The sequence below is a fragment of the Sus scrofa genome, chromosome 14 (genome assembly GCF_000003025.6).
Source record: "Sus scrofa isolate TJ Tabasco breed Duroc chromosome 14, Sscrofa11.1, whole genome shotgun sequence".
Lineage (NCBI taxonomy): Eukaryota > Metazoa > Chordata > Mammalia > Artiodactyla > Suidae > Sus > Sus scrofa.
Window position 1 is genome coordinate 76,774,075 of NC_010456.5, and position 22,396 is coordinate 76,796,470.

The 22,396-nt window shown below is 40.9% G+C and overlaps 1 protein-coding gene across 4 annotated transcripts in view; it reads left to right on the forward strand.

Annotated features, from left to right (window-relative positions):
• Nucleotides 1-22,396, forward strand: part of VCL (vinculin) — a 111,733-nt gene that overhangs the window by 73,932 nt on the left and 15,405 nt on the right. For 2 of the 4 annotated variants that reach the window (XM_005671074.3, XM_005671073.3), the window contains exons 7-15: nt 2,728-2,818; nt 3,656-3,803; nt 7,921-8,074; nt 8,956-9,131; nt 12,667-12,857; nt 14,405-14,604; nt 16,389-16,517; nt 18,941-19,090; nt 22,072-22,180. In XM_005671074.3, the coding sequence (XP_005671131.1) occupies nt 2,728-2,818; nt 3,656-3,803; nt 7,921-8,074; nt 8,956-9,131; nt 12,667-12,857; nt 14,405-14,604; nt 16,389-16,517; nt 18,941-19,090; nt 22,072-22,180 (1,348 nt within the window). 4 annotated transcript variants of the gene reach the window in all.

Consider the following 22,396-nt stretch of genomic DNA (forward strand, 5'->3'; position numbering starts at 1 on the left):
AGGCATGGTTTATTAGGGAGAAAAAAGCAGTGATTTTTGAGGATACTGAATAGAGCAAAACCAGTTTTCTGTTGTGTTTCAAATCATTTTGGGGCAGTAGAGAATAATAAACAGTTGTTTAGTAGGTGTGTGAGAATTCTGAATTTGATCTCTAGAGCTACTTTTCTGGGCAGTATTAACCAAAGCCAAAATTGGCAAAGATTTGCTGATTATTATCGAAAGATAGTAGACGCTTTCGCAACTCTCTTTGGTAAAAGAAATAAAATTCTTGAATTTCATTCAATATAAAATAATGCGATTTGAGTTCAAATTAGGTTTCTAGGACTGAGCTCCTGTTTCTTAATTTATATAATTAAATTACATTTAAATTTGAGGTTCAATGAAACAATGAAGGAAAACAATGCCTAAAATAGAATCTAACATATAAAATGCTCAAAGCTATTTTCTTAACTAGAGATTTTAATGCTTAGACACTAAGAAATTTCTGATTTTTGTTTCCCCTTGAACTTAGACTTTTGAAATATAATAAATATATATATTTTTTCACTGAAAATATAGGTGTATTATAGAAATGGTTATTAATAGATTTTTCAAATTAAGTATTTTTACATGGTGATGATTTCTCTACTTCCAAGAGTACATGATACTTCCTAGATGAGAGACCGTGAATTTTTTTTTTTTACTTTCTATCTAGATGAAGTCCTATAACTTGTATTAGACCTTAGAGGCTAATCTGACTGAGGTTTGGGAACTGCCTGAAACTCTCTTTAAAAAGATACAGATTTGGGGGCCTTGCTAATTTGCAGTTAAGTTCAAGTTGACTTTTGAAGGCAAGGTTTGCTGTACAGATTACTTAGAACAAGATGATGGAGGAGTAAATATTTAAACTATTTGAGGGAGTTCTCTTGTGCTGCAGTGGGTTAAGATCTAGTGTTGTCACTGTAGTGGCTGGGGTTGCTGCCGTTACATCTATTCTATGCCTGGCCCAGGAACTTCCACATGTCACGGGTGTGACCAAAAAATAAACCATTTGAGAATCAGAGTACTCAAAAAATGCCAGTTGTCTCCTTGTATTAGTTACAAATGGATTTTGAAATAGATCCCCTTACAACTCTGCCTTTTGTTGATAGAGAGCTGTCATAATTCAATATAACCTGATAATAAAATATTTTATTTCCATTTTTCAGATCTTTAGTTTAGCTCTTTTTAGCTGCTGATATAGCAAAGATAACAATTGGAGAACAGTCTGCATCTGTGTAGATGGGGAAAGAGGGCATCCAAAGCTGAGAGTCCTATAATTTAAATGGGTACTTTTGAAAAGCTGGGGTCAGGCCGCTGAATTTAAGCCTAATTAGGAGTGTTCCATATGCTTATTGGCGCCGTTACTGGGTTTTGTTTGAAGTGAAAGTGGGGCTGGAGTTCCAGTCCTGGCTCAGCAGTAACGAACCCAACTAGTATCCATGAGGACGCTGGTTCGATCCCTGGCCTTGTTCAGTGGGTTAAGGATCCGGCATTGCCGTGAGCTGTGGTATAGGTCACAGACACAGCTCAGATCTGGAGTTGCTGTGGCTGTGGTGTAGGTCAGCAGTTGGAGCTCCAATTCGACCCCTAGCCTGGGAACCTCCACATGCGATGGGTGCAGCCCTAAGAAAGACCAAAAAAAAAAAAAAAAGTGGGATGCTCCTAGTGACCCCGTGTGGAAAACTGGTGATACCACACGTTTAAGAACCCAGGTTTGCAGAGATTTAGGGCACTGCCTAGAATTTCAGAGGTTAACTCTACTTTGATGGATGGACTCTATAAGAGCTAGTTCACTAAGCGGAAGGGAGATGGGGTATCTTTCAGGGTGTTAAATAGAGACTTAAGAGGTGGTCAGTTTGTCAGTTGTGAGGATGGGTAGATTCATGGGTATTTGTTACATTGGTCTCATATTTTTCCTTATTTAAACAACTTTATTGAAATATATCCTAAAAGTGATGAGTGTGTTGTTTCGACTTCTTATACTACATAGTCTGGGAGATTTTATGCTAGATTTATGCTAGTCATTGTGAATCCTGATTGTGAACAGTCAGTTGAGACACACTTATTTTTTCCTGCCTCTTCTTCCAGGTTAGGGATGGGAAGGGAACTAAGGATGAGGAGTGGTAGGGAAGGCCAGAGAAACACTTCCTTCTTGTATTACATTTCCTGGTTTATTTGTAGAATTAAAACTAAATTGCTAGATTAAAATTTTCACTTTTCTCCCAACCAGTAATTCAGGATTTTCAGATTAATTAAACGTAGCGAAACATCATCCAGTGTGTGTGTATTTCAAAACAAGATGTAAAAGAACTGTGATTTGTGGCACCACATGCTAATGAGGGCTTTGGCAGGGCTGCGAAAGATGAATGTTGACTAGTGGAAAGGCTGATAATGAGGCATGTGACAACAGGGCTTTTTCTGCTGAAGACATTAAACATCTTTTGGCTTGAGCAGTTTTACCACTTTTCACAGTTTAGCAATAGAGAGATGGGGAAACAGAATAGAATTAACTGAAGATTTGCATGGAAGATGCTGCATTTTGATAGAAATAAGCATTATGGTGTGATGAGAACATTTTTAAGGCTGTTGTAGGACTTCCTTAGCTCTTGTATGTTAGTGGTGTAACTTCCTATCTGTCTTACTTTGTATCATGGTGTCTCAATTTTTGCGAAGAAAATAATTGAGATTTTTTTTTTTCTTTGAAAGGACACTGAAGCCATGAAGAGAGCCTTGGCTTCCATAGACTCCAAACTGAACCAGGCCAAAGGTTGGCTTCGTGACCCCACTGCCTCCCCAGGTAACCCTCTGGTTCTACTTGTCTGATAGAATAAAAAGCTAAAAATCAGGCAAACAAAAGAAAAAAAAAAAAAAAAAGAAAGAAAGAAATCATTTCATAATCTCATAATCCTAAAATAACTTTTGCAACATTTAGGGGCATACTTCATTCTCTGGTATTTTTGACTAATTGAAGCGTTACTGGTTCTTAAAAGGATGAAAGGCATAGACTAATTACCTCTCATCATGGAGGAATAAACAAAAGTGAACTGGGCATTCTTTGCCAAATTATTGGTTCACCCCTTCCCTGAATCAGAAAGGTAATTATTTTGAAGAAAAGCTCTTCTGGTTTCCACTGGGCAGATTTCCATTTACATCAGTAAAGTACTTAATTAGCAGATTAAGTGATGTTGCTAATAAAAATTGGGGAAGCAGAGTTGACTTAAATAAAGACCCAAGTAGGTTATTGAACTAGGCTTGATGGGTTTGCTGATATAATATTTATTCAGTTTTAGATTAATATTTGAATGAATGGGGAAAGTCTAATGGAGTTTGGAGGTGTTCGAGTACTATTAATTGTTAGCGTCTACTTTTATCATCCCATGCTTACCATAGGCTGCTTCTTATTTCCAGATGAGTATGGTTCCAAAGATCTTTTTTAGCAGTCTCTGTGGTTTGAAACCTCACCCTCTGGTTGTAAGGGCACTGCTTGGCTGTTAGCTATCAGATGTATTGCCTTCTATTCACTTGTCATTTAACATCATGCCTTCCTTCATGAGTGAAATGACTTGTAAAGTCTTCTCTGTAAATAATTAATGGATGATCAACAATGTAGATATTGAATATCTCTTTATTTTAGGTGATGCTGGTGAGCAGGCCATCAGGCAGATCTTAGATGAAGCTGGAAAAGTCGGTGAACTCTGTGCAGGCAAAGAACGCAGGGAGATCCTGGGAACCTGCAAAATGCTAGGGCAGATGACTGATCAAGTGGCTGACCTCCGAGCCAGGTAAAGTTCCTCTGTCCTTGCCAGAGCAGTAATGGGAACAGATAAGATCTCACTCGTGATTCAGAAAGCAAGGTTCTGTGAATTTTACCGAGTTCTCTTTGGCTAATGGATAATGTATCTATGGTATTCTACTAGTTCTTTTGAGATTTGAAGTGAATTTTTCCTTTGCTGAACTTTTAAAATGTGCAGATGCCTTGTAGTAAAGTCGAAACTGAAATAGAAATTTGTATTTTCAGTTTCTGGCCATAGGCTGATAAAAATAAAGTGCAGTGGATAGATACTTTTTATGAGGGATGGGTGGGGAAAAGAATCAAAATTATTTTACGTGCCATTTTTAAAATCAGTTAAATAGTTTATATTGGTCATTTTTAGGCTTTTTTGAGTTTCTGTTACATCATTAAGTCATTTGGTTTGTAATTCTTTTACCTATCTTACCCACTTCAAATCTTGGCTTTTAGAATATACTCCCTACCCCCCATAAACTAAATATTTTAAGGAAACTCAGTATATAGAGTTCCCTCATGGTTCAGTGGGTTAAGGATCTGGCATTATCACTATTGTAGCTCTGGTTACAGCTGTTGCTCGGGTTCGATCCTTGGCCCAGGAACTTCCACATGCTGCGGGTGCAGCCAAAACAACAAACAAACAAAAAACTCAGTATAGTATAGCTTTGTTTGGAACTCATGCATATAGTTGATGAAGCTCTGAAAAATCCTCATTTTTATGGAATTTTATAGCACGGACATTGAGAAAAATTGAGATATGATGACACACTAGTATAGATGAAGTTTAATTTTGCTTTGAAAATGTCCTGCATCATCTTGGGATAATTGCCATACAGGGTCTCCCTACAAATTAAGGCCGCAGAAACACTCTATGACATGTTGCACACCATTATTCCCAGCCTCAAATGTATTCACATAATGGATCTAAGAATACAGTTCTTAAAGTCGTGGTTCTTAATCTTTTTTGGACCCAGGTCGCTTTTATAATCTGATGAAAGCCATTAATCTCTGCCTAGAAAGATGCCCATTAAACATGCCCATGCACTATTAAGGTTAATTTCCAGAGGTTCATGGACTCACTGTAGACCTGGAAGCTCCGTGGGCTTCAGGTTAAGAGTCTCTACCTTGGAGGGGAGAAGAAACAGCATAAATAAAAATAAATGTGATCTCATTGAGCTCAGTAGGCCCTTTCTCCTGCTGTGAAGCAGTCTCTCCTGTCATGAGCATGACAGGAACTTTACAGAAAGGACAAAAGGAAGTTCTGTTTCCATTCGGAAAAATGCCAGTGCAGTTTGACAAGATTCTTGGCTCTTCTGATTTCTCACTGCCGGCTCTTTTGTCTGCAGCCTTTTCACAGTGTGGTGGAGTTTTCAGTTGGAGTTCTCAAATACACAGTTGTATATATTTAGAGGAAGATGAATTTGAGCAAGAGAATGAGGTAGTTTCTCTACAGGAATGATCATAAATCTGTAAAAGAGAAAAGGTGGGAACAGTGAGGAGCTGCAGTGGGTCTGCTTCACCCTGGAGGGGCCTTTCACAGTGAAAGATTACAAAGCTTCGTTGCCCTTTCTTAAATATGCCTAGCTTTCTAATATTTTAGTGGCTGAAACTCCACAGGTAACAATTTCCTCTTTGATATTCTTCTATTCAGGGTTTCTAGAGTCGTAAATATATATTTTACCCTCCAAGGGACTCAATAAACTTATTGTTTCCAATTAAAATTATGTAGTCCATAAATATTTTTACTTTTTCCAAGTCGGACTTGTTTACCAAAAAGGTTCCTAGAGTTCCCGTCATGGCGCAGTGGTTAACGAATCCGACTAGGAACCATGAGGTTGCAGGTTCAATCCCTGCCCTTGCTCAGTGGGTTAACGATCCGGCGTTGCCGTGAGCTGTGGTGTAGGTTGCAGATGCGGCTCGGATCCCGCGTTGCTGTGGCTCTGGCGTAGGCCGGCGGCTACAGCTCCGATTAGACCCCTAGCCTGGGAACCTCCATATGCCAAGGGAGAGCGGCCCAAGAAAAGGCAAAAAGACCAAAAAAAAAAAAAAAAAAAAGGTTCCTCATCATGAATTACTAGATTCGAAGGAAAAAAACAAGTTTAATAATAAAAAGTGTATTTCCCAAACGTCTTAGATTCCTCTGCCATTTAAAAGGAGTTCCCTTGGAGTTCTGTTGTGGCTCAGTGGTAATGAACCCAGCTAGTTTCCATGAAGATGAGGGTTTGATCCCTGGCCTTGCTCAGTGGGTTAAGGATCTGCTGTTGGCATGAGCTGTGACATGGCTTGGATCTGGTATTGCTGTGGCTATGGCATACGTAGGCAGGCGGCTACAGCTCTGATTCATCCCTAGCCCGGGAACTTCCATATGTGGTCCTAAAAAGACAAAAACAAATAAATAATTGAATTTCTGCTGTGGTACAGTGGGTTAAGTATCAGACCGCAGTGGCTTGGGTCACTGCAGAGGCATGGGTTCACTCCCTGGCCTGGTGCAGTGGATTAAAGGATTTGGTGTCACTGCAGCTGTGGCATAGTTTGCAGCTGTGGCTTGTATTCAATCCCTCGCCCTGGAACTTCCATATGCCACAGGTGTGGCCATTAAAATAAAAGGGCGGTGTCAAGTACAAGTCAAAGAAATGTATATATCTTTTACATATCTGGCAATAAATACTAAAGCATTTACTACCTCAAGTATAGGAATGGATGAAAAACATACATAAATTAAAAAGAAGATAGACAGATGAATGACAAATCCATACTATTATTAAAGGAAGCAAAGATGTTTTGGAGTTTGCCCTAAAATCAGAAGCGCAGGTTAGGATGGTCAGCCATATCATGTGGCCAAAAGATAAAGTTGCCACCCTGTCATTGACTTTAGCAGGCTGGTTTAAAAAATCTGAGTATAAAAAGACGGCAAATCTTACTTTGTTATGACTTGGGAAGTCTCTAATACAGGGAAAACAAATTTCACATCATTTTTTTGTAGTGATAGCATACCACTTCTGAGAGAGGAAAATAGTGAAATTAGTTCTTTAGGAACTTGATGGAAAAGAATGGTTTCTTGTCACTGTTTGCCCTTTTTTTCCCTTGATAACAACTGGCTTTGTTATTTAAAGATTGCATATATGAGTGGAAGGTAGCTATCTAAGATGACCATTAGGTTATGATAATAACAATTCAGTAATAACAGTAGTTACATATATGTATTGCTTTATTGCCAAAGTGTTTTAAAATATATCTTTTTGCTTCAAGCCACTCTGTTTGATGAGCAGGGCAAGTGTTGTTATCTACTCATTGTTCATTTTGTAAATTAGAAAACCGGAGCCCAAGGAAGTTAAATATTGTAAACAAGGTTCCATGAGTACTAGGAATGAGGATTTGAACACAGATCTGCTTGGCGTGCTTTCAGTAACACTGTGCATGCTACTTTCTGAAACATTTTCAATATATACGTGCCCATAAGTAAGATAATCTAATGGGCTGTTTATTTCTTTATTATTACTATTAATTAATTAATTATTTTTTTGTCTTTTTGCCTTTCCTAGGGCCGCTCCCGCGGCATATGGAGGTTCCCAGGCCAGGGGTCTAATCGGAGCTGTAGCCGCCAGCCTATGCCAGAGCCACAGTAATGTGGGATCCGAGCCGCGTCTGTGACCCACACCACAGCTCATGGCAACACCGGATCGTTAACCCACTGAGCAAGGGCAGGGATTGAACCCACAACCTCATGGTTCCTAGTCGGATTCGTTAACCACTGAGCCGTGGTCTGTTTATTTCTAAAGCACATATTACTATGGTAACAAAACCTTCCATAGAATTAACATCACAAGCAAATTTTCTCCCTCAGGAGAATCATTGTCAACATTTGCAGTTCTGATCTTTAAAGTGGTGATGCAGTTCCTTCAAGCTACTGTGTATTTCTTAAAGCAAAGCAGAAATTGGATGCTTAGGGTGTTGTGTTTTGTTTCACTGTGTTTTCTTATGCTATCCCAGATTTAGTGGTGGAAAGGAAAAGGAAAGGCATGTTAACAAAATGACATAGATTGTGTTTTTAGTGATATTTTGCTATTAAGAATTGAAGAGAGTACAATGACAGCATCTGTTTGTTTGAGTAGAGGACAAGGAGCCTCACCGGTGGCCATGCAGAAAGCCCAGCAGGTGTCTCAGGGTCTGGATGTGCTCACAGCTAAAGTGGAAAATGCAGCCCGCAAGCTGGAAGCCATGACCAACTCAAAGCAGAGCATTGCGAAGAAGATCGATGCTGCTCAGGTAGCAGTGAGGATTTTCAGAAGGGGTGGGAAATCAGAGAGAAAGGGAAATGTTCCATAAATATCCTATATCCCTCCCTCCCTCTCTCTCTAATTTACTGTGGGTGGATAATGAGTGTTTTTAAGTGACGACTGATCCCCAGCAGTTGCCAATGTTAACACGTTGCCTACCACCGCAGATTAAAGAATAATGTTTATATTTTAAAATAGAGATCTTGATTTTGAATACTTCAATTAGTTAAAAGTAAGCATGCTGAGCACTAAGAGAATCCTACTTCCTGATGGAAATTACGGTAAACCTGTTCTTTGTCTCAGAAATCACAACTATACTTGGTCATAGCAATGTTAAGGGTTAAAGTTTTCTGATCCTACTCTACTGCAAAGTGATTTTCAAGCATTTCATGAAGAAACCTATATGTTTGAGAAACCGAAGAATTAATAAGGTGTGATTAGTTCAAAGATAAGATAAAGCTTGTGAAGATACTTTGTCCTAATGGTAAAGGAAAAAAAATCATTTTTTTAAGAGAAAAAAAAACCCGTTTTTGAAAAGATGAAGTATTGGAGTTCCCTAGTGGCCTAGCAGTTAAAAGATCTGATGTCACTGCTGTGGCTTGGTCACTGCTGTGTTTCAGGGTCAGTCTTTGGCCAGGGAACTAATACATGCTGTAGGCGTGGCTGAAAAAAAAAAAGATGAAGAATTGATTTGTTCTTACCTGAGTAAGAGCCAGTGTAAAATAATAAGGATCAGCATTATAAAAACAGTTGCTGGTATGCCTTGTGATAACTTTTGAATATTTCTGACGGCCTTGCTAATAAGTTTAATTGGTTCGTGAATAGATGGCAGTGTGCTGCTTTTCTTATGTATGTTTTCTATGTGTGTAGAATTGGCTCGCAGATCCAAATGGTGGACCAGAAGGAGAAGAACAGATTCGAGGGGCCTTGGCTGAAGCTCGGAAAATAGCAGAATTATGTGATGATCCTAAAGAGAGAGATGACATTCTGCGTTCTCTTGGAGAAATATCTGCTCTGACTTCTAAATTAGCAGATCTACGAAGACAGTATGTATTTAATCAGTTAAATTGTCCATTAATCTTTCTGTTTTTTCCCCTAAGTGCATACGTAGTTAAATTTTATAGGTTAAATACACATACGATGCTCTTCCACTGTATTTTATTGATTCTGAATGACAGGGTAAAGGCAGATAGTTGTTTTTGTTTTTTGTTTTGTTTTTTCTTTTTTGGGGGGAGCTGCACCTGCAGCATGTGGAGTTCCCAGGCCAGGGATCCAACCTGTGCCACAGCAGTGACCCAACTGCTGCAATGACAACACTGCATCCTTAACCTGCTAAGCCACGAAGGAACTCCAAGGCGGATAGTTTTAAATTAATAAATATAAGAAACTAAGAACTACTCTTTTTGAGATCTATTTTTGAAGTTTCAGGATAGGACTCTCCGCTGTACCATGTTTGTGACATATCTGTTTCCCAGGCATATGAGGAAAATAACTTTTGGGGCAAGCTATGGAAAGTGGTGAGTGGTGGGGGATAGGAGGTGAAAGGGAGGAGGCATAAGAAGATACTTTCTTCCTTCCCCAGCAATGTTATTTCTTATGTAGCAATTATGAAACATCCTTAAATATGATGTCGTCCTCACAGCTTCTTAAGAGGATTTTTAAAAAATCAGTGAGACACATAAGGCTTTCACAGCACCTACTTTGATTACATTGAAGAGAGGTGTTGCCTTCTTCTTTTGAAAGATATTTTTCTGTCTTAAAAATAAACCACAACTGCATCACATGCTAAAAGAACATTAAGAAAGGCTTCAGCAGCAAAAGTAAGAGCTGCTCTTTTCCATCTCAGTCCTCCAGCCGCTTCTATGGGGATAATCATAGTCGAGTATCTTGTGAGATTCGGCTTTTCATTTAACTTGCATGTTTCAGATCCCGTTCTTCCACCAAGAGTGCCTAAATTTTACCCAGAGAGACACTTCAGAGTTATTTCAAGTCTTTTTTTTTTTTTTTTTCTTTTTAGGGCTGCACCCTTGGCATATGGGGGTTCCCGGGCTAGGGGTTGAATCGGAGTTATGGCTGCCGGCCTATACCACAGCCACAGCAACAGATCCTTAACCCACTGAGCGAGGCCAGGGATCGAACCTGAAACCTCATGGTTCCCAGTCAGATTCGTTTCCTCTGCACCACGACGGGAACTCCCTTTCAAGTCTTATATTTGAGTTCTTGCCCTGGCTCAGTGGGTTAGGAATCTGACTGTAGCCTCTCAGGTCACTGTGAGGTGCAGGTTCAATCCCTGGCCCGGAGCAATGGGTTAAAGGATTGAGGTATAAGCTGTAGCTGTGGCTCAGATTCAGTCTCTGGCTCAGGAACTTCCAATTAAAAAAAAAAATTCTTACATTGGCTAAGAGAGCAATGTTGGCTAAGAAAGCAAACTCCTGCCTCGAATCACGAAACAACGAGTGGAAGCAGAGTGGACATACTTTAGGCAGGAGGTTCTGGTGATAGAGAGCAGCTTAGGTAGTAGTTCAAATTTGATTATATTTCGAGCTCAGTCGTTTGGGGGTCACTGTTTTGGACTCCACATCTTAAATCATGTATGTGGGAAAATGTATATTTGGACAACTGTAAAATATAATGTCTACAAAGTTAGGTCTCTGTTCATGCACATTAGCCCCTTAATGTAGTCTGCTTACATGTTTACTAGATTTAAAAATAAATACTCAAAGAAGGAAAAACTGTGTTCTCAGGACCCTAATACAAGTCCATACACACAGCAGGCACTCATTAATGTTTCTTAATGATGAGTGGAGAATGATAATAGCGATAGCAGCAGACCTTCAAGTTTGGCCCATGCCGTCATTACTGATTCCTACTGTTTATATATATAAATAACCTCCTGGCAGCAGGAGTAGCTATGATCAGAACCATCGTAAATACCTTCTTTTTCTTGCTTTATAATGGAGAAAGTGTAGAAATTTAGGATCATAAAGGAGCTCTTCAGATAGCATCTAAATTAGTCATTCTGTTAGGTAAGCTAATATTTGCATTTTTATCGATGAGACAGGATTATTCTGAATTTACTTTTCTACAACCCAGTGGACTTGAGATATATAATGAGTCAGGCTTTTTATATGTTTATAATGGTTAGAAGCTGAAGTCTTTGAAATAAGATGGGTGAGGGTGGCAGTTATCTCCACTTGTGATGCAATTGTGGAAGTCTTTATTTCTATGTTTATGTTCTTGTTGTGGTTCTTTGGTTGCAAGGAACCAGCTCAAGTTAAAAGTGGATGTTTATTGGAGTTTCAGCTGTGGTGCAGTGGGTTAAGAAACTGACTGCAACTCGGGTTGCTGCAGAGCCATGGGTTTGATCCCTGGCCCAGTGCAGTGGGTTAAAGGATCTGGTGTTGCTACACTGTAGCTCAGATTCAATTCCTGGCCTGCGAACGTACACATGCTTGTGAGTGTGGCCATAACAAAAACAACAAAAAGCAGATGTTTATTGAAAAATATATAGAGGCATCTGTTTGAACCCACTGGCTTAAAATATGACCAGGTCTTGTGGCAGCTGGACACTTCTCCCTCCTTCTCTTAGTAGCTGCGTGGTGCACTCTATTTCATTCTGTGTGTCGAGTTTTTAAAAATATGGACCAGAGACCACCTATCTCAGAATCAGCTGGGAAGGTTGTTAAAAGTACAGACCCCCGGACCCAACCCCTGACATACTTAATCAGAATCTCTTTTGGTGCTGGGTTTAACAATCTGCATTTAAAAATAACATCTCAACTAACTTACACTGGTCTTTGAGAACCACCAGAATCAAATTAAGTGTTCTGCCTGACTTGTGGGCATGTTGCCTTTGAATTAGATTGACCACCCAGTTCCATCATTATCACGAGGACTGGGGATTATTTGATACCATGGATTATTTGATACCAGCATAAGGCCATATAAATAATATCCAGCAGTGAGGACTGAATGCAGACAGAGTGCCTGAGTTTCAGTGCTGGCTCCCCTGAAGTAAGTGTTGGAACTCCGAGTAAATTATCTCATCTTTGTGCCTCAGTTTTGTTTTTTGAATAATCGGGATAATACTGCTATTTCCCACATACGGTTGTGTGAGGATTAAATAACATAAGAAGAGTATTTGAAGGAGCCCCTGCAGAGCTAGGACTCAAAACATTGTACTAATGGTTTTGCTATAACTACTACAGCTACTGTTATGCAAAAAACATGGCTGCTTGGACCCACCTTATTCCAAAAGAACTGATGTTTTCAGAGGTGGCAGGCTGAGGATTCAGCTAACCTGGTGATGATTGATTGAGCCCATCTTATCAAATGGTTGAGCTAAGTTGAGCTAGATTGACCAAACTCAATTAACTATAACATTTAAATGTTTTAACTAGGCAAAATAAATTTATATTATTAATTTCTTAAAGGCCAAATAGAAAATCCCTTTCTTTCCAAACCAACTTAACAATAATCATTAGCACTCTGTCATCTCATTAGCAGTTGTATTAGCAATTAAGTCAGCTCATGGTAGCGAGTGTCTCTATGTGACTGGATGGCTATTTTTTTCCTTTGCAGGGGAAAAGGAGATTCCCCAGAGGCCCGCGCATTGGCCAAACAGGTGGCCACGGCCCTGCAGAACTTGCAGACCAAAACCAACAGGGCTGTGGCCAACAGCAGACCTGCCAAAGCAGCTGTGCACCTTGAGGGCAAGATTGAGCAAGCACAGCGGTGGATTGATAATCCCACAGTGGATGACCGGGGAGTTGGTAAGGCCATCAGTGCACTTAACCCTCATTAAATTTATGTCAGTGAAGATAAGCAAGTTGTTGATAAAGATCCTAAATCATTAGTAATTAGGTACAGAGGGCTTCTTTAGCCACTGGTAAGTAAGTCATTCCACAATGTGACTCCATTTCCAATATCCAATAAGATTTCTATGATTCAATCAAGTGGTATTAGCAAATAAATGATTCTGCTATGGGCACATAGAAAAGTCCTCAGGTTGTAATTGAAACTTTAAGCTAATTATTTCTAGTTTGTGTATAATTTCATTCTATTGTATTTCTGTTATTATAGTCCTTAGAAAGTTCCCAGTTAAATATAATTTTTGAAAATAAGTGAAAGGCATTCAACTACCAAGGTTATTTTCGGTTGTGGCTCCTGTGTCACACAGGTACCTGTAGAAGTAATAACCTAAAATTTTGATTTTTGAGGGATTTTAAGAAAGGATACATCATGTTATGATAGCAGGCCTGCTGAAACTGAAAGATCTATTTACTTTATTTGTTGTATTCATTAGAAAAAGATAAATTTTTATTTTTGTTTATTTTTTTAATGATTTTTATTTTTTTCCATTATAACTGTTTTAGAGTGTAGGAAAAGATAAATTTTTAAATTGGTGATTCCCAGTGTTGGGGAATCAGGCAGATGTATAATTTACTGATGGAGGAATTTATTAGTACAAATTTCCTGAATGGCAATTGGGAATTATACGTTAGGAACTTTACGAAATTTCATACCCACTGACTCAGCTTTTTGACTTATAGGAACTTATTTGGGGAAATAATTAGAGATGTTTCTAAGGAGTTACATATGAGAATGTATGTAAACAGCATAAAGGTTTAATAATAGGTAAATGGCTAACAGTTATGGCTAATATAAAATGTTAAATAGCTTTTTAGAATATGATTTTTTGAAGAAGAATAATTTTTAAGAATAATTAATTTTTCTAAAATGCTCATGTTAAGTGAAAAGCAAGAATAAAAGTTAATATATAGTATGGTCCCAGTTTTCTAAAAGAGAAATATATGTATATGTGGGAGCATGCAATGCATTAAACAAGACTGGAAGGAGGTGTTCCTGTTGTGGCTCAGCGGGTTAAGAACCCGACTAGTATCCATGGGGATGCAGGTTCAATCCCTGGCCTTGCTCACTGGGTTAAGGATCTGGCATTGCCTCGAACTGAGGCATAGGTTATAGATGCAGCTTGGATCTGGCATTGTGTAGGCTGGCAGCTGTAGCTCTGATTTGACCCCTAGCCTGGGAACTTCCATATGCCACAGGTGCAGCCCTAAAAAAAAAAAGAAAAGGGGGGGAAGGGAGTGGGGGAAAACTGGTGGGAAATCTTCAAGTATATCAATCTCTAGATGATGGGATTATGAGTGGTTTATATTTTTAACATTTTTTATATTTCCCCAACTTTTTGTACTGCTTGGGGGAAAACACCCCACTAATTAAGAAATCCTTCCCAGAATGGCTCTGCAGTTGGCCTCTCCAGGTCCATGTGAGCTTCAGTGTTTTCTTCTTGGTCCAGGTCAGGCTGCCATCCGGGGGCTTGTAGCTGAAGGGCATCGTCTGGCTAATGTCATGATGGGGCCTTATCGCCAAGATCTTCTGGCAAAGTGTGACCGAGTGGACCAGCTGACAGCCCAGCTGGCTGACCTGGCTGCCAGAGGGGAAGGGGAGAGTCCTCAGGCGAGAGCACTTGCATCTCAACTCCAAGACTCCTTAAAGGTAGAACACGCAAGCACATATCATTACATTTCTTATACTTACTACTATTGAAAAACTAGGGTGGGAGTTTTTAGAATATATAATTTCTTGAGTCTAGGGGAAGTGAAAAGGGTGAGATCAAGGATATAAAGAAAACCAGGGAGTGTTCTGGTGGTTTAGTCATTAAGAACTTGGCATTGTCACTGCAATGGCATGGGTTCGATTCCTGGCCCTGGAACTTACACATGCTGCAGGTGCGCTCCCTTTCCCTCTCAAGAAAAAGAATATAAGGAAATCCAGGAGTTCTTCTTGTTGTGCAGCAGAAATTAACAGAACTAGTAACCGTTATGTTGCTGGTTCGACCCTGGGCCTCTCTCAATGGGTTAAGGATCTGGTGTTGGTGTAGGTCGCAGATGCGGCTTGGGTCCCGAGTTGCTGTGGCTGTAGCGTAGGCCAGCAGCTGTAGCTCCAGTTTGATCCCTAGCCCGGGAACCTCCATATGCCGAGGGTGTGCCCCTAAAAAGCAAAAAATCCAGAGCTATTTTTGTTAGGTAAAAGTTCTCGAGTGTATGACAGCAATTAGCAGCTAAAGTTGTATTTTTAAAGTTTCAGTCAATCAAGAGCTCTTGCAGGAGTTCCCGTTGTGGCTCAGCAGTTAACGAACCTGACTAGTATCCATGAGGACTCGGGTTCTATCCCTGGCCTTGCTCAGTGGGTCAAGGATCTAGTATTGCCGTGAGCTATGATGCATCTCGGATCCCGTGTTGCTGTTGCTATGGCATAGGCTGGCAGCTACAGCTCTGATTCGACCCCTAGCTTGGTAACTTCCATATGCCATGGGTACGACCCTAAAAAGACAAAATGGCCCCCCCCAAAAAAATTTGCTCTATCGTGTATCACTTATTTATTTAGTCAATAATTTCTTAAAATGAACTTCTTTTTTAGACTTAAATACATTTATTTAAAAGAATTTATAATAATCCTGAAATCAGGAGCTTGATGAGCTATAGTTTTTCTCGTATTCTATAAAACACAATTATTAAAATAAAAGCATTTGTCTGTATAACACCTGAAATCATCTCAAATTATCACCTGCCAGTGTATGCCACCCATCTTGAGAAACAGTGCGAGGACTGAGACTTTTTTGAGTATAAGTCTAGTATAAAACTTAGATTGGATTAAGTGTGATCATTTTGAAAAGGAGTCTTTTCATGCCTTATGGAAATCTCCTTTTTTAGACCTATGTTAAAAAAAATGGATACACTTGTTCGCTATCAAGTTTTTCTAGAAACTTTATTGAAATAGCTTTATTGAAAATCCTAACTTTATTGAAAACTTATTGAAATTCAATAACTTTACCATTCTTGATTTCTTTAAATATAAGAAATTGCTTAGATATTTGGCACTGCATCCACCAGTCTTTACAGTTCCTGTGGTCTGAGGTCCCTCCAGCCTTGGGATTGGTGAGGAACTCTATGCCCACGGTCTTCTCTGGGCTCAAACCCATGATTCTTAGTATCATTTCTTAGAGGCCACCATGAAAGGAAGTATGATTTCTTGATCTGGTGGAACAGTCTCTAGGGTAATGCAGGTCAAGTCTTACTTCTTCTTAATCTGTTAGAGTGTAGGATTAACATCTTGCACCTGTTTCATGCCTGCTTACTGCTTTGTACACAGCTGATACTCACAGTTGATAAAGTTGAATGAAACACTGAATGAGTGATTTTATCAGGAAAGGGGGGACAATAGCAGCTGTGCTTTTTGGATATTCCTGGAAATTTTCATTTATAAACAATGTTTTTAAGGATCTGAAAGCCCGGATGCAAGAAGCCATGACTCAAGAGGTGTCAGATGTTTTCAGTGATACCACAACTCCCATCAAGCTGCTGGCAGTGGCAGCCACTGCCCCTCCTGATGCACCCAATAGAGAAGAGGTGGGTATCTGAGGTCTCCCATTTGGCCAGCCGTGTGTGTGTGTGTGTAAAGGTAAAATGTGATTACAGGGTATGTCAGGAGTGGTTGGGAAATTGTGGATGAAGAGTGGGAGGGTAGGAGAGGGAAGGAAGACCCTGGCACATCTTTCAGTCCTCAAGTGTGTCACTGAAGAGTATCTTGAGGACATGTCTCTACTTGCAAGTAGTATAAGACCTGACCATCAGAGATGAAAACAAATGTTATTTTCATCACATAACAAGAAACATGGAGATAGGTGGCCCTGGCATCAGTTCAGCAGCTTGACACCATGAGAGCTGCCATCTCTGTGATTCTTTTGGTCTTTGCCTCACCATCTGAGATGGCTGTTACAGCCCTAGGCATTATGTTCTAGGCAGTAAGAAATGAGGAATGGGGGCACTCCAGTCAGAACCCTCCCTTTGATTAGGGTACTGTATTCTCAGCACAGAAGTCAGGACAATTCTTTTAAATCATTTGATGTCATTCTTGCACTCAAACCTGTCAGCTGACGCTTCCCTGTCCCAGAGTGAAGCCAGAGTCCTTCAGTGAACAGTAAAGACAGTGATGAGCTGGTAGAACAGTTCTCCAGGAAAAAACAAACAGAAACAACAACAGAAAAGGTCCTGATTTGCAATGTTTGTTGATTTCCATGATGCAAATACACTCCCATGATGGCTGTTCAGTGTGAGGTCTCTGTAAGCAGAGGTGGGAAGAGAGGAGTATATTTGGCTTTTATGAACTTGGGTGAGTTGGTACAAGTGGCTCCATCATCACATCTCTGCATCTGGTGTTGTATTCCCAGTATTCCTTGTTTATGTTTATATGTTCTAACCCTGGGGCCCTTGCTCTTGTTCTGTTGGAAAATTATGAGTCACCACTAACCCTTCCCTTCATCTTCCCACATTGATAAATTAAGACAAGCTGATTTGATCCCACAAATATTTCTTGAAGCCTTTCCAATTTCCATTCATGTTGCCACAGCTCTCGTGGTCTGATCCTGGTCCCCTGCTGCTTGAATGACTGCTAAGCTGTGTCTGGTCTTCTTTGAATCTGTCCGTAGGCCACCGATAAGATAAAAATACAAATCTGACCCTGTTACTTTCCTGTTTAATCCCTATGGTGGCCCTTACCTTTCACACAGGAGAAAACCAGAGCTCTGTGGTCTGGCCTCTAATACTCTATCTATCCCCGTTTTCCACAAAACGCTGCCTTTCCGTTCACGCCCCAGCAATACCTCATTGCTTATAGTTTCCTGACTACTCTGACCTTTCTCCCCTCTACATCTTTGTTCTTTCTCTCTAATTACTGAGATGGTCAACCAAACTCAGCAACAGGCCTTCAGATCCAGAGTGTGGGAGGCCAGCCAAAGACTGAGGCCAGGAGATCAGAGATTTAGGCAGAGATTCTGAGTAATAAATGACAAGAACTCAGGGGCTGGGATGGGGAAGAGGCTTGAGTGGGTAAACATAGTACCCTGGTGATGAGACTGGAGCCTGCTTTTGAACCAGGAGACTTGGGAGATTGTCCACTGGGAGCTGGAACTTGTCTCCAAGGATGGGCAGGTAGACCCTCAGGAGGAAGCAAAGAGGACAGATTCTGCCAGGTGGTTCCTGACCTGCTCTGTGTATGGTATAAGGCTCACCAGGGCTGTTGGCTATACCTTGCTTCAAGCATCAACTCTAATAATGTTATACAAACAAATAATAGGAGGGCTTTTGTCACTTTCGGGTAAATGGTCCCTTTCATGGTATGCGAACTTGCATGATAGCATTGTCGAAGCAGAAGTTAACTTTTAAAAAAATGTGAGTGCTGAGCAATTAATTCGGTGGAGAGTTTTGCATTTGGGGTGACAGAAGTCAGCCATCCTTACCCTTGTGTCAGGTCTGGATGTGAGCACCAGCTATCGTTTCACCCGAGGTCAGGGGCAGGGTTTTTACAACATTAATGGTAATGGGATACGTGAGGGAGCTGCTCTGAGGAGGCTGGAGTTCTGCTTAGGACTCTGTGGATATTCTTGGCCTTTAATGCACCCAGCCACCTACACTGGAGCCTCGAGTGGGTTTTCTATCTTCACATTAGAGGATAAGTCTTTTGGGAACAGGGATTATTTGTCTTTGCATGCCATGAACTCCTAATTGCAGACTACACAGTGCTCTAAGTCCTGTTTGCTCTTGGTTGAACTGAAATTCAAGGGTGTGTGATGCTTATGGCTGAAGCTCTCAGGAGATCTGGCAAAGCCGAGCCTTGATGTTTGACTGTTGTCTTATTACCTAGAGTTTGATGTCATCTCATAAAGTCTTTGTTCAAGTAGTTGCTGCCTCTGCTTAAAGAGAGACTTTTTCTCAGGCTGCCCGAACCATTTTCTTGAAATAAAATTTCTTAATATCTTTGTCTTTTCCTCAAGGTGTTTGATGAGAGGGCAGCTAACTTTGAAAACCATTCAGGAAGGCTTGGTGCCACAGCAGAGAAGGCGGCTGCAGTTGGAACTGCTAATAAATCAACAGTAGAAGGCATTCAGGCCTCAGTGAAGACAGCCCGAGAACTCACACCCCAGGTGGGTTTCACTCCTTCTTTTATTATGCGCTCACCATATAGTAAGTGAAGTTAATTGCAGAAGAGTTTCTACACATTTTTGAACACTTACTGTAAAACATCTTGGAAAAACCCACACAGCCCCATAAATCCTTTTTATATTATTGGAATTTTTTACAATCATCATAGATTAGTTTTGAGAGTAGAGAAAACTGGTAAAGCACACTCCCCCCCCCGCCCCCTAGCATAATTAGGGAAACATTTGGATAGTCTTGAGGGGTAATTTGTTTTGATTTTAGCATTTATTAGGCCTTTCCCCATGTTTTTTTGAGAGTATTTAAAAAGTTTGTATCCATAATTTGTTTTCCTTTTCTACTTAATTGTATAACCAAGCGATAGCTAGTGTGCTGTGAACAGTATATTGGAAGAGTGGGAACAAAAGAAAACAAATTGGACAGGAATTAAAGTTCTGGTACCTGATAGATGTTCTTAAAAATATTGGTTCAGGGGTTCCTGTTGTGGCACAGCGGAAACCTGACTAGGAACCATGAGGTTGCGGGTTCGATCCCTGTCCCTGCTCAGTGGGTTAAGGATCTGGTGTTGCCGTGAGTTGTGGTGTAGGTCACAGATGCAGCTCAGATCTGGCATTGCTGCGGCTGTGGTGTAGGCCTGCAACTGTAGTTCTGATTAACCTGGGAATCTCCATATGCCATATGCCACACGTGTGGCCCTAAAAAGATGAAAAAAAAAAAATAGGTTCAGCATCCTGTAGTATGATATTTGAGTGTTTTTTCTAATTATATTATAGAGAATTCATTATTTTTTCATTCATTTACTCAGCAGATATGTTTTGAGTGCCTGTGATACATTAGGAACTGTCTGGGCTTTATAAATTGGTGATACTGGCTTTGGTGAGGGCTTGTGGGCAGAGACAGGGGAAATAATCATGTCTCTTAATTGCCCGTGTGGCATGTGAACAAGTTGGATTCTCTTGAAAAATCATACTTGTCTAGCTTTTTGTTTTTTTATTGTTTTGGCTGTACCCGAAGCATGTGGATGTTCCTGGCAGGGATGGAACTTGTGCCACAGCAGTGACCTGAGCTGCTGCAGTGATAATGCCTGATCCCTCACCAGATGTGCCACATGGGGCTTCCTTTTTTTTTGTCTTTTTATCTTTCTAGGGCTGCACCTGCGGCATATGGAGGTTCTCAGGCTAGGGGTCCAGTTGGAGCTATAGCCACCGGCCTACACCACAGCCACAGCATTGCAGGATCCGAGCTGCTTCTGTGACCTACACCACAGCTCATGGCAACACGGGATCCTTAACCCATTGAGTGAGGCTAGGGATCAAACCTGCGTCCTCATGGATACTAGTCGGGTTCGTTAACCACTGAGCCGCAACGGGAACTCCAAGGGACTTCCTTTTTTTTTTTTTTTTTTTTTGTCTTTTTGTTGTTGTTGTTGCTATTTCTTGGGCCGCTCCCTCGGCATATGGAGGTTCCCAGGCCAGGGGTCCAATTGGAGCTGTAGCCACCGGCCTACGCCAGAGCCACAGCAACGCAGGATCTGAGCCGCGTCTGCAACCTACACCACAGCTCACGGCAACGCCGTATCGTTAACCCACTGAGCAAGGGCAGGGACCAAACCCGCAACCTCATGGTTCCTAGTCGGATTCGTTAACCACTGCGCCACGACGGGAACTCCGGGACTTCCTTTTTTAAAAAAAAATTTCATAGGAGTTCTCTTGTGGCACAGGGGTTATCGCTGCAGAGGCTTGGGTCGCTGCTATGGCATGGATTTGACCCCTGATTCAGGAACTTCCACATCCCCCTGGCACAGCCCCCCCCCAAAAAAAAAATAATAATTCCATAAAATGCGAACATGTCTTATGTTCTTTAAAAACGTCTGTAGGAGTTCCCGTCGTGGCGCAGTGGTTAACGAATCCGACTAGGAACCATGAGGTTGCGGGTTCGGTCCCTGCCCTTGCTCAGTGGGTTAACGATCCGGCGTTGCCGTGAGCTGTGGTGTAGGTTGCAGAGGCGGCTCGGATCCCGCGTTGCTGTGGCTCTGGCGTAGGCCGGTGGCTACAGCTCCAATTGGACCCCTGGCCTGGGAACCTCCATATGCCGCGGGAGCGGCCCAAGAAATAGCAAAAACAACAACAACAACAAGACAAAAAAAAAAAAAAAAAAAGTCTGTAAAACATGGAACATAAAACATAGGGTTTCTATGTAAAACCGAGGTCCTAAAAAACAGAAACAGAACCGAGGCTTAGGACACCAACTGGAAAGAGCAAGGACGTTGCAGACAGATCTAGACTTGAATCCTCTGTGACTTTGATTTCCTCTTGTATCAAATGGAGAGAATTCCTTCCTAGTGGATTGTTTTGAGGATTAAGAAGATGCCTGTATAGCCTGTAACTTGTCAAATACCCAGTAAATGTCAGTTCCTTCCCCAAGTGCTGTAACTGACTAGCTGGGAGCTCTTGAGCAAGTCACGTAACTGTTCTGTGTTTTGGGTTTTTACAGCCGTGTAGTGGAGAAATTACTGTCCGGTCTCTCTCATAGGTTTATTGTGAGGATTCAGTAAGATCATGTATATGAAAGCATTTTGTGAACTGTGGACAGTTATTTCTAATAAATATTCATAAATGTCTTAAATAACTTTTAGTATCTTTCTTAGTAGTGCTTTTTAAGATGGGAGAGTTGACCCCGAGGGCTTGAGTATCTGTCTGTTTTGTGTATGTTGAGAAGTATCAAACACCCTTTTACTTTGTCACTTTATTACCTTCTTGAAATCAGGCTATGACGGTAACACGTTTTGTGAGAGCCCATTCTGGGGAGCCATTTATGTGACCGAAACTAAAGTGTTTGATCTGAAAAGAGACTTGTCAGTTTTTGGCCTTAGAGTGCCATCTGTAGGTAAAGAGGGGGCAAGCTTTGCAGGAGGTTTATTTGAGTGGGAAGGTGCTCTGGTGCTTAAAGCTTGTTTTGTTCCCCCCAGGTTGTCTCAGCCGCTCGCATCTTACTTAGGAATCCTGGAAATCAAGCTGCTTATGAACATTTTGAGACCATGAAGAACCAGTGGATTGATAATGTTGAAAAAATGACAGGTAGAGTTGTGTGGGATCATAAGAACTTATTATCTAATCCACGAGGAACGAGTTCTGAGAAACTCAAGCAGGACCGGTTGTGTAATTGGATAAAGGAACGGTCATGTGCTCAACAGTGTACTTGGCCCTGTTAAGGCTGCTGAGCAGCGGCGGCTCCTCATACGGGCTCTTCACCTTTGTCCGAAGAGAGACTCTTTGAGTAGCTTTCATTTTAAT